This window comes from Motacilla alba, chromosome 15, assembly GCF_015832195.1.
Source record: "Motacilla alba alba isolate MOTALB_02 chromosome 15, Motacilla_alba_V1.0_pri, whole genome shotgun sequence".
Classification (NCBI taxonomy): domain Eukaryota; kingdom Metazoa; phylum Chordata; class Aves; order Passeriformes; family Motacillidae; genus Motacilla; species Motacilla alba.
Window position 1 is genome coordinate 6,143,269 of NC_052030.1, and position 13,358 is coordinate 6,156,626.

The 13,358-nt window shown below is 39.2% G+C and overlaps 1 protein-coding gene across 2 annotated transcripts; it reads left to right on the plus strand.

Annotated features, from left to right (window-relative positions):
* The first annotated feature begins 12 nt into the window (after window positions 1-12).
* CDC45 (cell division cycle 45) lies at window positions 13-12,842 on the plus strand. Of its 2 annotated transcripts, none has more exons than XM_038152314.1 (19): window positions 13-339; window positions 1,588-1,647; window positions 1,939-2,031; window positions 2,461-2,598; window positions 3,188-3,334; window positions 4,265-4,320; window positions 4,905-4,953; window positions 5,581-5,642; window positions 6,036-6,086; window positions 6,983-7,102; window positions 7,449-7,580; window positions 7,963-8,061; window positions 8,311-8,472; window positions 8,672-8,810; window positions 9,179-9,262; window positions 9,723-9,841; window positions 10,265-10,341; window positions 11,055-11,121; window positions 11,775-12,842. In XM_038152314.1, exons 1-18 carry the CDS (start codon window positions 289-291, stop codon window positions 11,117-11,119), a joined length of 1,704 nt encoding a protein of 567 aa, XP_038008242.1. In that variant the 5' UTR covers window positions 13-288; the 3' UTR covers window positions 11,120-11,121; window positions 11,775-12,842. The 2 variants fall into 2 exon arrangements, with proteins under 2 accessions (XP_038008242.1, XP_038008243.1); XM_038152315.1 differs by having other exon boundaries at window positions 11,877-12,842.
* Window positions 12,843-13,358: the final 516 nt, after the last annotated feature.

Consider the following 13,358-nt stretch of genomic DNA (forward strand, 5'->3'; position numbering starts at 1 on the left):
CGGCGACAAGACCCGGCAGGGTGCTTCCGGCCGAAGCCCGCTTGGGACTGGCCAGCAACGCGCATCGTCACCGCCTTCTCCGCATCCCATTGGCGAAGCCCCGGAAGAGATTGGGCAGCTCGCGCTGTAGAGGCGGGACGGCCGCGTTCCTATTGGCCAGCGCTCCGTGAGGCGCAGACCAATGAGGCGCGGCGCTGGTTTGGTGCTCAGTTTGAGCGGGCGCGGCCTGCGGCTGCCGCCCGTTCCCGCCGCGCGCTCCCGTTCCCGCCGCGCGCTCCCGTTCCCGCCATGTTCGTCTCCGACTGCCGCCGGGAGTTCTACGACCTGATCGTCACCCAGGTGCGGGCAGCGCGCCGTGACCGGCCCGGGGCGGCACCCCGAGTGCCCCGGCAGCGGCCGGGCCGGCCTCCCCTCGGGCTCTCCCCGCTCTGGGCTGCCGCGGTTGCCGCCGCCTCACGGCGCAGGGTTGGTGCGGGGCGTCCCCGCTCTGCTCGCGGCGGCCGAGGCGCCGCGGTGCTCTGGGGCGGTGCTGGCCTCGCTCCGGGGGCTGCGGGTGGGGGTCGGCGGCGGGGAGCACCGGCCGCGCTGAGGGCGGCGGGTCCGGCAGTCACCTGGGTGGCAAAAATCCCTTTCCGGGTGTTTTCCCCTTCCGTACCCTTGGGAACCGGGAGAAAGCAGCGTCAGCGCCGTGAGGTCTCGCCAGGGATTTCAATTACTCTTCGCCTCCTTCCGCAACAGTATTCTTGTGCGTTCTGGATCTCATGTTTACCTATGGCATCTCTGAACCATTTTTTAAAGTTATTTTTCTACCGTTTTGGTGTTATTTGCCCAGACACTAAATACTGTTTTCTGTAATCTTTAATGTTTTTTCTGCAGTCTTATAGCACATCTGTTTGCCACTTGTATTTTTAACCCAGGGTTTGCTTAACTCCGTTCGCTGTGGTAAGGCGGTGAAGCTTTTGTTGGACAGTCTTTTGGCATTTCTACCAATGAAATGATATTATGGATTGTGCAAATGAAAGCATTTATCTTAATATCTCCAGCTGTGAGCAAAATCTCAAAACACCCTTCCCCTAAGAACTAAACAACACTCTCACAAAACAAACAAAAACCGAACCACCCAACCTCTCCCTGCCCCGCCCCCCCAAAAATATACCAGCCAACTTTGATTTAGGTGAAAGAATTTCTTTCCTGAGTGGCCTTGCTCTTGCTACAGATTTTTTTTTTTAGTTAAAACAGTTGCAGATCTCTGCTGTAAATGAAGGCTATTCTAAACCCAATGAAAATAATTGTGGGGCTTGACTAAGTGGGAAACTTCAAAAGTGTGTGAGGTTCAGATGAGTCTGTGTAATTACGTGTCCCTAAAGGAGCTGACACATTTTGGGTATGTGGAGTTGCTTGGTTTTGATATTGACAGATATTCAAACTGGTTAATTTTGGTTGCAATATCCATTCAGAAGCAATCTTGTTTTCTGCTAATGATGATGTCTGTCTGAATTTCTGGTGTCTCAGTGTTCCATGCATTTCACGTCCCAGCGTGCTCTATTTGGCACCTATATTAATGCTATTATTTTGTTATTTTTACAGCGTGTTCTTCTTCTTGTTGCTTCAGACGTTGATGCATTATGTGCTTGTAAAATACTCCAAGTAAGTCTTGGTTCATTGTCACTGCAGACTGACAGGATGAGAAAATATCTGTGCCCTGGGATCCTATACATGGGTGTGAACTGGGGAAAGCTTTAATCTGCTTTTGTAACCTTTGCTTCCATGAGTTGTGGCACTGAAAACTGGTGAGTGGTAGTCTCGGAGCTCACGTAGATTTGTTCTTTGGGATGCCTTTATTTTAAGGGTTGTATGGAACAGGGTCACAGCCTGGTGTAGCATTGCAGGAGAGGCTGTTTGCCCTCCCCTCTGCTCACAGCTGTCGCTTCCTTGCAGGCGTTGTTTCAGTGTGACCATGTGCAATACACACTCGTGCCAGTGGCTGGGTGGCAAGAGCTCGAAACTGCCTTCCTGGAGCATAAAGATCAGGTGAAAAAATACTGGAAAGTTTTTAAGCTACAGCTCATCTTTTGTAAAGATAAACATCTTCCCTTCCCCAGTTTTACAACATTTTACTCATTATTATTCGTGGTTTCTTAAAACTGTGGTTACATTTTAACATGCCAGCAATAAACTTGTTGAGTTTTTAACATTGCCTCCAACAAATGTGCTATAATGTTGATGTAGTCAAATGAAGTTTGCACACATTTTGAGCTATAAAGGTGCTGGTATTGAATATCCAACATCCCTGAATTTTGTGCTTTGCCTTAAAAAAAAATTCTGCCTCAGAGACATCAAATATCAGAAAGTAAACACAAGTTTTGGCAATGATGAGTGCTCTGTAGGTTTTGTAAACGTATTTTCAGTTTTCAATGTTTCCTGGCAATGAAAGTAATGAGCTGCTTCTTTTGTTTGCAGTTCAAATACTTTGTTCTCATTAATTGTGGTGCCAATGTTGACCTCCTGGAAATCTTGCAGCCTGAAGAAGACACTTTTTTTTTCGTGTGTGACAGTCACAGGCCGATCAATGTAGTGAATGTTTACAATGACACACAGGTAAAAGCTTCTCTTCCATAACCAAAGCCTCCCCACAGTGTGGTGGTGAGCAGTGTAGTGCTTTTCTGAGTTTGCAAAACTGGTTAGAACATTAGCTTGTAGGTCAGAAAGCAGCATTAATCAATAAATGTTTGCTGTAGGAACGTACATGACCAGAAAAAATCCTTTTTCCAGTAGTGAAATGCCCAATGTTAGCAATGTGGTAGTTGTGGGTAGTAAGCACCTGTTAATCTTGCTGCCATAAATCAAACTGCCATAAATCAGAGGATAAACATCCCTCCAGAACGTGACATGTATTATTTCCCAGCATCTAGCAGCACCTGGAATTTAAGATATTAAGCACAAATTACTCTATTTTAACAAGCATTAAAATGATACATTTTTCACTAATGCTCTAACAAGGGAATAAGGATTTTTGCTCTTATTTTCTATAAGTCAGTATGGTATTTGTATTAAAAACCAATGTTTTGGTATGCCAAGAATTAATACAGCCTAAATGAATTTTTAGGGGTTTTTTTTTTCTAAATAAGAGTTCATTTTGCTCACTAAATAAGATACTTACACTAAAATACAGCTTTCTCCTTGCTAGATTAAGCTGTTAGTCAAGCAAGATGATGATCTTGATGTTCCTGCTTACGATGACATCTTCAGAGATGAGGAGGAGGAGGAGGAAGAGGACTCAGAGAATGAAAGTGATGGCTCAGAACCCCTGGAGAAGCGCAGACGTTTTGAAGAGGTTTGTTTCACTGCTGTGTTCGGAAAGGAAGAAAAATAACACTGCTGTTACATATATTTTACATCATAACAATATTTGAGTTTAAAAATTGTGTTCCATTGGATCACAAATACAAGCGCAAGATTTAAAAATAATCTACAACAACAGGTAGTTTCACATAAACAAAATATTTATTTATCTGAACTCCACAGAAATATTTTCTCCAAATAAAAAAAAAAACTGTTTGGACTTACTTATGCATAATTCTTTGTATAATCAGTGAACTGGAAAGATCTCCTAATATGTGCTGTGGGCTTGGCAGTCTAGCAGTAGAACTTGTTTAGATATTGACTCCTTTTTCAAAAAAACTGTTTGAGAAGATACAAACTCACAAATAGTTTAGCAATGCATTTTATCTGTGCTTGTAGCAGTAAACTAACAAAAGTATATTAAGAGTACACATGAAATTTAATTTGCCACGTTACTTGTAGCATATTTTCTATTTACATTACAAAAGCAAACAAAGGCATGGGACCAGCAATTAAGGGACAACTACATATGAAGACATCCTTAGATTTAATATATAGTTTACATTATCTTTGTTATCTTCCAATTAGCATTGTACTTTTTTTTCCTAGTAATACAAAAAGAGCACTGTCTTAGCCAAAGAAGCTATCCAATTCAAAAGATAATTACAAATACACAAAAGCTTTTCTCAGATCTGTTAAATATTTCACAAAGATTTTATGTGTGCTCCTTGGCAATATTTTTGATAATACTTTTCTCATTAGATGTTGTTAATGGCAATTTTTTTTTTTAAGGAAAAGAAATATTTTTAATGAAAACTTTAGTTACATTTTAAAAATTAAAGTTTAATAATTGAGGCATCTAGATGCTAATCTATTAGGATATTTCTTCTAGCTTTTTAACATCCTGGAAATTAATTTACAGGAGGTAATAGAGAGGACAATGAAAAGGAGACAAAGGCGAGAATGGGAAGCACGCAGGTGTGTAAAGGGGCTTTTCCTGTTTGCTTCTTTTTCTTTCATTCTTTGATTAAAATTGTGTGAAGAATACAAACACAAGATAACGAGCTGTGATTTGCAAGATGCTTCAGTTGTAATTTTGTTTAAAAAGTTGAGAGAGATATTTACTATATAAACTGTTTAAATGGAAGAAATTGTAAATAGCAATTTAAAATTTGAGTACCAATAGGTGCATTGGCTCACTTCAAACAGCTGTAATCTTATCTTGTCTGTCTTGGGGTGAAATTTGTCCTTCTGTTTTCTACTTTTACAATCCCACTGTAGTCAATAGGAATGAGCAGGAACAAATCAGATAAAATGTGGTTTGAGCAATAGTAATGTAAAAATTTTTCTTTTTTGCTTTATGAGTCCATTTCAGTGTGGTTTCCACATTGTTACTGAAGTCTATCTTGCCTTGCAGATAAACAATTTCTAGCCCAAGTTTAATATTTTTAATTGCTAAAGCGAAATTTAAATATTAATCACCATTTCTGGCTTATTTTTTTCAACTGGCTCCAATGACCAGTTCCCCACTTACTCAAATCTGGTTTTTTTCCCCATTTTAGACGAGAAATTCTTTTTGATTATGAACAATATGAATACCATGGAACCTCAGTAAGTATAAACTCTGCTTGCCATAAAACTTCAAGGTGACAGTGTGAAAGTAATTGGACAATATCCAATGCTATAATTATTTATTACAATTACTTAGTTATCTAATAATACTATTCAATATAATAATATTATTGCATCTTGCATTTTTGTATCTCATTGTATATATATGATGCAGTTTATATATATATATTTATAAAATTAGTTTAACTTAGTTTACTGTTTTATGGCTCTTTTTTTTTGGATCTTTGCAAGGGTATCTATTTATCTATTTACAACATACTGTCACAAAAAAGACCTGAGCATGTAGGGAGGTTGTTTGTCTTTCAAAGCGTCAGGATATGCTAAACACAGCACTTAGAACATCCAGCTGTTCTTTCTGTCATTTGGCCTCTCTGATTATTTATATTTAATTAAGTGTTTGCTTTCTATGTAATGCAGGTTTACAGAGCTCTCTAGAATATTTTTCTTTCTATTTAATATCTTAGGAAGAAGCTGGCAGAGTGTCAGACTCCGGGGGGATTTCTAGGGCTTTGGTAACATGTGCTAGGACTTGGCAGACTGAGCTGCTCTATTTGTTTGGTGAACTGTGCCTTGTGTTCATTTGTCTTTTGCTTCTCCCTCTTGTAGTCTGCAATGGTGATGTTTGATCTGGCATGGATCATGTCTAAGGACTTGAATGACATGTTGTGGTAGGTTTCCATCATCATTTTTGGTAGAGATTGGAAGCTTAAACCTGCCACAAAGGCAGGCGTGTTCTCCCAAAATCATTTGGTTTCACTATGAGATTCCAGTTTCTTTTGGGAATGGATGCTTGTCCTCAACTAGAGGATGCATCTGTGTAAATTTAATTAAAAGCAACAACAGATTTTGCATGGAAAAAGGGAGAATGGTACTATATGTGTGTGTCTGCAGAAGAGGGAATAGTAGTAGATAACTTTGTTACTAACTTCTCTGTGCTGCTGGTAAACAATGTTTCTGATTTGTTCTCTTACATACTTAGAGAGTTAAATGTCATATACCCTCTTGGAATATTTATTGGTTTAACCTTTTTTTTCTATTTCTTTTTTCCAACAAAAATTTAGGTGGGCTATTGTTGGCCTAACAGATCAATGGGTCCAAGATAAAATCACTCAGTAAGAAAGTTTTTTTTTTAAAGCTTATATTTATTATTAGTATTATTCTTTCTTATTTATTTGTCTGTCTTTTAACATTTTGGTTTTGGGAGTAACCAGCAGCAATTAGTAGAGATCAGGAAACATAAGGGTATTATTATAACACATATAAGTAATTAACAGTGATATTAAATATATTAATGCCTGAATGTGATCTGTTGCCTTCCAAAAATAGGAATATATATATTTAAAATTATTTTCTATTATTTAGAGTTTTTAAGCTAACTTTGTTTTTCACCAAATTATAAATCAGCCACTTCTGATCTAGGAGGAAATTGTGTTTAATGGTCGTTTACCTGAGCATGAGCTTGATAGAGCTTTATTAAAGGAAGAAACTTTTGTATGTTCTGTATCTTCCAGGTTCCTTTGCAGTTTTAGATAACAAGTTTCAGATATTTTTTCCTCTTTTTTTATTTCCTACTAGATAGGATCAGAATTCTAGTATTACATGTGTTGACTTTAATTCTGGTGTTATATTTTCACTATTACATGGACATTTTAAAATAGATAAATGTGATAAGTAACTTTGGTCAGTCTGTTGTTGGTTTTTGTTTTGTTTGGGGTTTTTTGTGGTTTTTGTGGATTTTTTGTTGTGGTTTTTGGTTTGGTTTGTTTTTTTGGTGTTTTGTTTGTTTGGGCTTTTGGGTTCTTTTTTTGTTTGTTTGTTTGTTTGTCTGTTTTAATTGCCTGGGTAAAAAGATGAATATTGAAAAAACATTATTTAACCAGTTGGGAGGGTTTAAAAATGTATCTACAGTTTTCATGCTGCAAACTTGGGGAAGCATTTTTATTTTCTTGTAATCAAGAACAAAAATTGCCAGGCAGAAGGTGAAGTGACACGCTTGTTTGTGTTTCAGAATGAAGTACGTGACTGACATTGGGATCCTGCAGCGCCACGTGTCCCGCCACAACCACCGCAACGAGGACGAGGAGAATTCCCTGTCCATCGACTGCATGAGAATTGCATTTGAGTACGAGTATCCTTAAGGAAGGTCTGGGCTGAACCTCTCTGGAGTTTTCATCTAGGGCGAAAAAAAATCCCAGCACCATCTCTGCCGAGAATGGAAATAAAATGAAGGGAAATCCAAATGTTTTGTTGTGGATGAATCCCTCTTTCAGCTGCTCCTGAACTGAATGTTTCAGTTCAGCTTAACCTTTCAGAACTGGTTAGAAGTCACCATTGCTACTCTTGGGTTACACCACCCAAGCTTCTCACTGCATTTTATGCAATGTGTAAGGGCAGTTGAATCCTTTCCCACTTGTGCAGTTTGTAGGGTCAGAGGATATTTGTGTTTGCAATTATTTGCCATAACTCCTGCTCAGCCTGCGCCTGGCACTCTACCAGCACTGGTCTCTCTATGAAAGTCTCTGTAACACCTGCTACACCTCTGCCAGCCTCAAGCTCTGGTCTGTACAAGGGCAGAAGAGGCTTCAGGAATTTTTGGCTGACATGGGGTGAGTTATAAAATTTTGGATATTTTTTTTTCAGTGACTTACAGGAAAATATTCAGAATATAGCTTGCAAGTACTCAAGCTGTCAGCTTTTAAATATGACTGTGGGGTTCTGAATAGGTGGCAGTGTCTCTGAGTTACAGTAACTGTTCCTTGTAAGCCAGTACACAAGTTGTGTATGTTTTTATGGAATGGCAGCTCTGTAAAGTAACCTCTGCTTCCTTGTATTCACTTTTCAATGACTGAAAAAATTAATGCATGCAAGTTTAGTCAGACTTAACCTTGTTAAATTATCTAATAATTTTAAAAGTCCTATGAGAAAAAAGGCAGAACACTTATTTCTTCTGACATACCTGTCAATGAATTTTTTTTCTTCTATTCCTAGTTTGCCCTTGAAACAAGTGAAACAGAAATTTAATTCCATGGACATGTCTTTGAAAGAAAATCTTCGGGAGATGATTGAAGAATCTGCAAACAAATTTGGGTAAATTGGTTTAAATACAAATGTTTTATCTGAAAATACTTTTCAATTAAGTTCAAATATTTTTGTATGAAGATGATCTAATATGTTGTTTTTAAAAATATGATTTTTAGGTTGACAAAGTAACACTGGATTTGTTGCAAATGTTAGTATAAGGTTTTTCTTCATGTACTTAAGATTAACAAACTGGGGAGACAGCTGGCCACTGTTGATAATGTTAATAATTTTTCCTGGGTCTATTTCATTTTGCAGAATGAAAGATTTGCGAATTCAGACTTTCAGCATTCACTTTGGCTTTAAGAACAAGTTCTCAGCAAGTGACATAGTTTATGCAACAACTTCTCTCATGGAGAACACAGAGAAAGAGGGGCCTGAAACAACTAATTTCATTAAGGCTTTGGACAGTCTCTCCAGGTACTGAAAATGTATTCAGTATTTTGCAATTTTATTTAGGCAACGGTATTGGGATTATGGATCTAAAATATGAATTGTTGCTTCATAAGCTATTGAAGAAAAAATCAAAATATCCCTGTGAATAGTATTTTGGTATAATTTTTATGTGAAAAACCTTGTTGTACTAAGGAAGTGTCTATTTTTATTCTTTTTGTTGCAGGGGTAACCTGGACAAGCTGCACCAAGGACTGGACCTAGCCAAAAAGCAGCTACGTGCCATTCAGCAGACAGTGGCCAGCTGTATTTGCACCAACCTTGTCATTTCCCAGGGGCCATTTCTTTATTGCTCCCTCATGGAGGTCAGAATTTTGTGTTTGGGTTCTCATTTGACTCTCCTTTTTGACTGTATCATCCTTGAATCACAGTTTCCTTAAGTGCTTGGCAAAACAAGAATTACTCTGTAAGAAAGATTCTATTTCTCTGTGCTGTGCTGTGCTCGGGTGGGTCAATATTGACATTGTTCTAAACCTCCCAAAGGCAGAATCACCCCTCATAAAGGGAAGAGGGCTTTGCTGCAAAGCTGGGTGAGCTCAGCCTCCTGTATTTAGTGGTTCTTGTTAGTGTTCTTTGAGCCACACACAGCTTCTAGGCTTGTTAGTAGATAATAAAACTAAGTAAGAGTAAGAATCATCGAGGGCTGTAATTGAAATGATTCTTCTTTTCCTAGGGCACACCGGATGTGAAGCTGTTTTCCAAACCAGTGTCTCTATGTCTGCTAAGTAAATACTTACTGAAATCCTTTGTTTGCTCTGTAAGTAAATCAAAAGCATTTGACTCACAAACTTCTGGCTGGTGTAGTACTTATTGTTCTTACATACTTACAGTTGATTATTAAAAGCATTAGACAAAACTATTAATAGTGTTTTTCTGCTGATTGATTGGATGATTTTAGCATATTTGTGAATGCTGCTCTAGGGGAGGTACCTATTTGGAGATTCATAACATTGAGGTTTCATTACTAAGATAATAACAATCTAAACATTTGTGTAATTTTTTAAGTTTTGAGGGAGTGCATCACTGAAATTTCTATTAGTCCTTAAAGTAACTTTTACTGACAAGTGAATTAAGATGTCCTGTAAAGAAACCACCTTCTGTTGAACTGCAGAATATCTGTATCCTTAGGTGGCTGTTTGTGATGCTATCTCACATAGAGAGCTGATATTAAATTGCTTTCTGAGCCTTGTGTAACAAAGAGGCTTTCTGACTTCCAGACAAAAAACAAGCGCTGCAAGCTGCTGCCCCTGGTCATGGCTGCACCCATGGATGTTGAACAGGGAACTGTGATCATGGTGGGGATTCCTCCAGAGACAGAAAGCTCAGACAAAAAGAAGTAAGCAAAGTGTTTACAAGTTCTGAACCTGTCTCTGAAGCAAATATATTTTTCTGTACCCGTTAAGCACTGATTATGTTGAGTTGAATGGTATCCTTTTCAAAAACACATCTTCTGCATACAGTCTGCATGAGGTACTTTGAGAGAGGATACAGATCTTCAAGACCTTCCTTGTAAGGATTTTTCTTTTCCTTTCCCCTTAAAAGAGGGAAACAGTTTACTATATGGCCCATGACTTCATTTCCAAAAGCCTCCAATGTAAAATTTTCTCACGTGAATAAGTGAGGTGTGTGTTGAATACACGGCCCTTGTAAAAACATCTGGAAGCCATTTCCACCTCTCAGCCAGCAAAAAGTTCCTTGCTTCTACCTCAGCAAACGTCCTTTCCTGTGGCACTCATTCGTATTTCTGCCCCTGCCTCAGCTTTTTTGGAAGAGCCTTCGAGAAGGCTGCGGAGAGCACCAGCTCCCGGACGCTGCACAACCACTTCCAGATGTCCAGTGAGTGGCGGGGCCCGCAGGGGGCGGTGGCGGCGCTGGCTGCGGGGCCGTGCCCGGCGCTGGCTGCGGGGCCCGCAGGGGGCGGTGGCGGCGCTGTCCCGGCGCTGGCTGCGGGGCCCGTGCCCGGCGCTGGCTGCGGGGCCCGTGCCCGGCGCTGGCTGCGGGGCCCGTGCCCGGCGCTGGCCGCGGGGCCCGCAGGGGGCGGTGGCGGCGCTGGCTGCGGGGCCCGTTCCCGGCCTGGCTGCGTGGAGGTGCTGGCATTCTGCGTGCACTGGCTGCACGGTTTGCACATGTGCTCTTCACTTTACAGTCCGTGATCTTGTCTGTGAAGGCTTTAATTTAGCAGTGTGGTGTTGATGGGACGCTCAAGCAGTGAAATCAGCCTATCTTGCACGTGCTTAAAGAAGAGACAGGCTCTTTTAACAACATCTATCTATGCATGTTGAACATACACAGAAATAGTCGTAGATTTAAGAACTGCCTGCTGTGTTGTGGAGTGAGCACCTTCAAATTAGTTTATTTTGTTCTTAAATATTAGCAATGTCCTTTGCATTTTGTTGAAATAGCTTCTCCTTCTTCAAGGTGGGCAAGAATATAAATTGGTATACTCAGGCTTATTGTTCTTCAAGAGAACATACTTGGTATATCTTCTGGTGATATCTGGTATATCTGTCAGTTATTTGCATCCTGTAATAAAATATTTCATATTTCAGTAATTGAATTGAAAACAGAAGATCGGAGCAAATTTCTGGATGCACTCATTTCTCTCTTGTCTTAAAGGTAAGACACTGTAAGGATTATTTAAAAAATTATTATAAATCAAGTAACCTGCCACTATCTGTAGAATATTTTTTAAAAATATGTCAACTTTTAGTGAAAATATAAATTGAAGCTATGAGTTTCTTACAAAGACAACTGTTTTCCTTTGGAGGAAGAGGCAGACAATGTGAAAGCAAAATTTTTTCATCCTTAAGAGATTTATTTAAGTTTCATCATCCATGAGCTTCTCTGTCATTGTTCCTAACTTTTTGTGGCTTTTTAACTTAGGGTGGAAAAGGAGCATCAGTTTGTGTTGTGAGAGATATATTAGCTAATTGTAGCTGAACCTCTGTTAGTGACATTTAATTCTGATGGCTTCTTTGAGCTCAGGATGGAGTTTTGGACAGAGCAGTTGCTCTGGCTTTGATGTTAATGCAGAATTTGCATTTTTCTTTCCCAGTGTTAGGGTTGGAGCCTAGGTTGGTGTGTAGTTTCTACCTGGAACAGAGATGGGGATGTAAGAATTTATTTGTAGTTGTCAAGTACTGCACACTAGTTCAAAGCTGCTTCTTAGACAGCAGAGGCGTGCATGGCTCACAGGATTTCTACATCCATTTGTGTCTTTCTTTACACTTTGACTGCTGATTGTGTTGTCTTCTGCTCTTGTTATGCAGTGGTGCCTTTTGGCTCCTTGTGCTGGAAGCTGAGGATGAAACCCTCTGAAATGATTCTGGATGTTCCAAAGTTCATGGTGCTGCAATTTTGGTGTATCTTAGGTACTGGTACAGGCCTGGACTGGTGTTTTTATGCCTTTTGGGAGGTCAAGAGGATTTTCATCTCAGCACAGAGATACTGAACACTTCTTTTTCTAAACATCCCACCCTGGTAATGACACAAGCTGTCACCTGGTATTTGTACATTGGATTTCTATTTATCAAACCTGCTTTTATTAGTAGATGTACTCTTGTGATGTTCAGTTGTTGACTAATAACAAAAAATAGGTTTTGAAGTTCCATTATTTATATTGCTGTTCAATTGTGCTTTTAAAATTGTCTTGAATGTTTTTTATTTTTTTAAACAAACTATTGGAAACTCTCCTTGAAGTTCTAGAATGCTGAAAAGGTTTTTTAGTATTACCAGATTGAAGTCTTGTAGTTTAATTGAAAGACTTGTTTTGTGAGAGGAGTTTTTAGATTTCAGGGGTTTTAAAATCCAAATACTGAGTGACTGCCAAATACCAAATGAAAAATCCAGGGAATGCCAGTATCAAGAAAGCCTTTTTAGTCATGCATTGTGGTACTGGAATATCACTTGTAGCTTTACCCTGGGAATAATTTTCCTGGAAGGAGGCTGAAGTACTATGATAATTCTGTGTAGAGTGTAGCACTATAAATATTGACAGATTAGCTTCTCCTCTTGCATAGCAGATTTCATTTTACTTTGGTCATAAGAAATGGCTCATTGGCCTTACCCTGCTGAGCTTTGGTGGCTGTGTATATGTGTACATGTGGAATGCTCTTCTCCTTGAAGTGTTTGCTTGAATTCACTGTGACTTCAATGTTTTCATGTATTGTAACAAATTTGCAGAGGTTATGTATCATTACATCATTCTTTGTACATATTTTAATACAGATTAATTTAATATTAAATGTCACTTAAATGTAGCCAACAGAAACCTAATTAAACTATCTATTTTTATTCAAAAAAGGAGCTGGTTTGGGTTTTTAAGAACTTTTTTATATGTCGTCACCTTATCTGAATAAAATACCTGTGCCAAGCTGGGATGGCCAAAAAATTGTGTTTCCTAAGATAAAGCAAAGCTGCCTTTTGGTTTTGCATGCTTACCAGGTAGTATTGGCAATAAATTATGTTGCTCTTTACCAGCATATTTTGGGTTTTACACAGCATAATGAAATTCTATCACTTTTCTGAGCTCCTTTGCTGGGCTTTCAGTCTGGAAATGGAAACACAGAAGTTTCTGCTGTCTTTTGAACAAGTAGTGCCAGGCCAATTGATATATAAATGGTGCAAGTCTCTGTGACAGTGAAGTGTGCTTCTAAAAATTTTCACTTTATCTTTCAGTTGCAAACTGCTGGGTGAATTAAATTAAATCAGATAAGTGTAGGAAATTAATTTATTTATCACAAAAGAATCACTGCCATTTCTGCAGTATTCAATGACTAAGTAGTTCAGCCCTGCCATATATTTGACTTCTTTTCCTAGGTGACTGTCATGTTTTGAAAAATGGACACATTTTC

What these genes read in the sequence shown, in the direction of transcription:
- CDC45 (XM_038152314.1), top strand. Translation starts at nt 289, where the DNA reads ATGTTCGTCTCCGACTGCCGCCGGGAGTTCTACGACCTGATCGTCACC. An exon ending in ACGACCTGATCGTCACCCAG is followed by an intron (nt 340 to 1,587) that starts GTGCGGGCAGCG and finishes TTATTTTTACAG; the next exon opens with CGTGTTCTTCTTCTTGTTGC. An exon ending in CGAGAATGGGAAGCACGCAG is followed by an intron (nt 4,321 to 4,904) that starts GTGTGTAAAGGG and finishes TCCCCATTTTAG; the next exon opens with ACGAGAAATTCTTTTTGATT.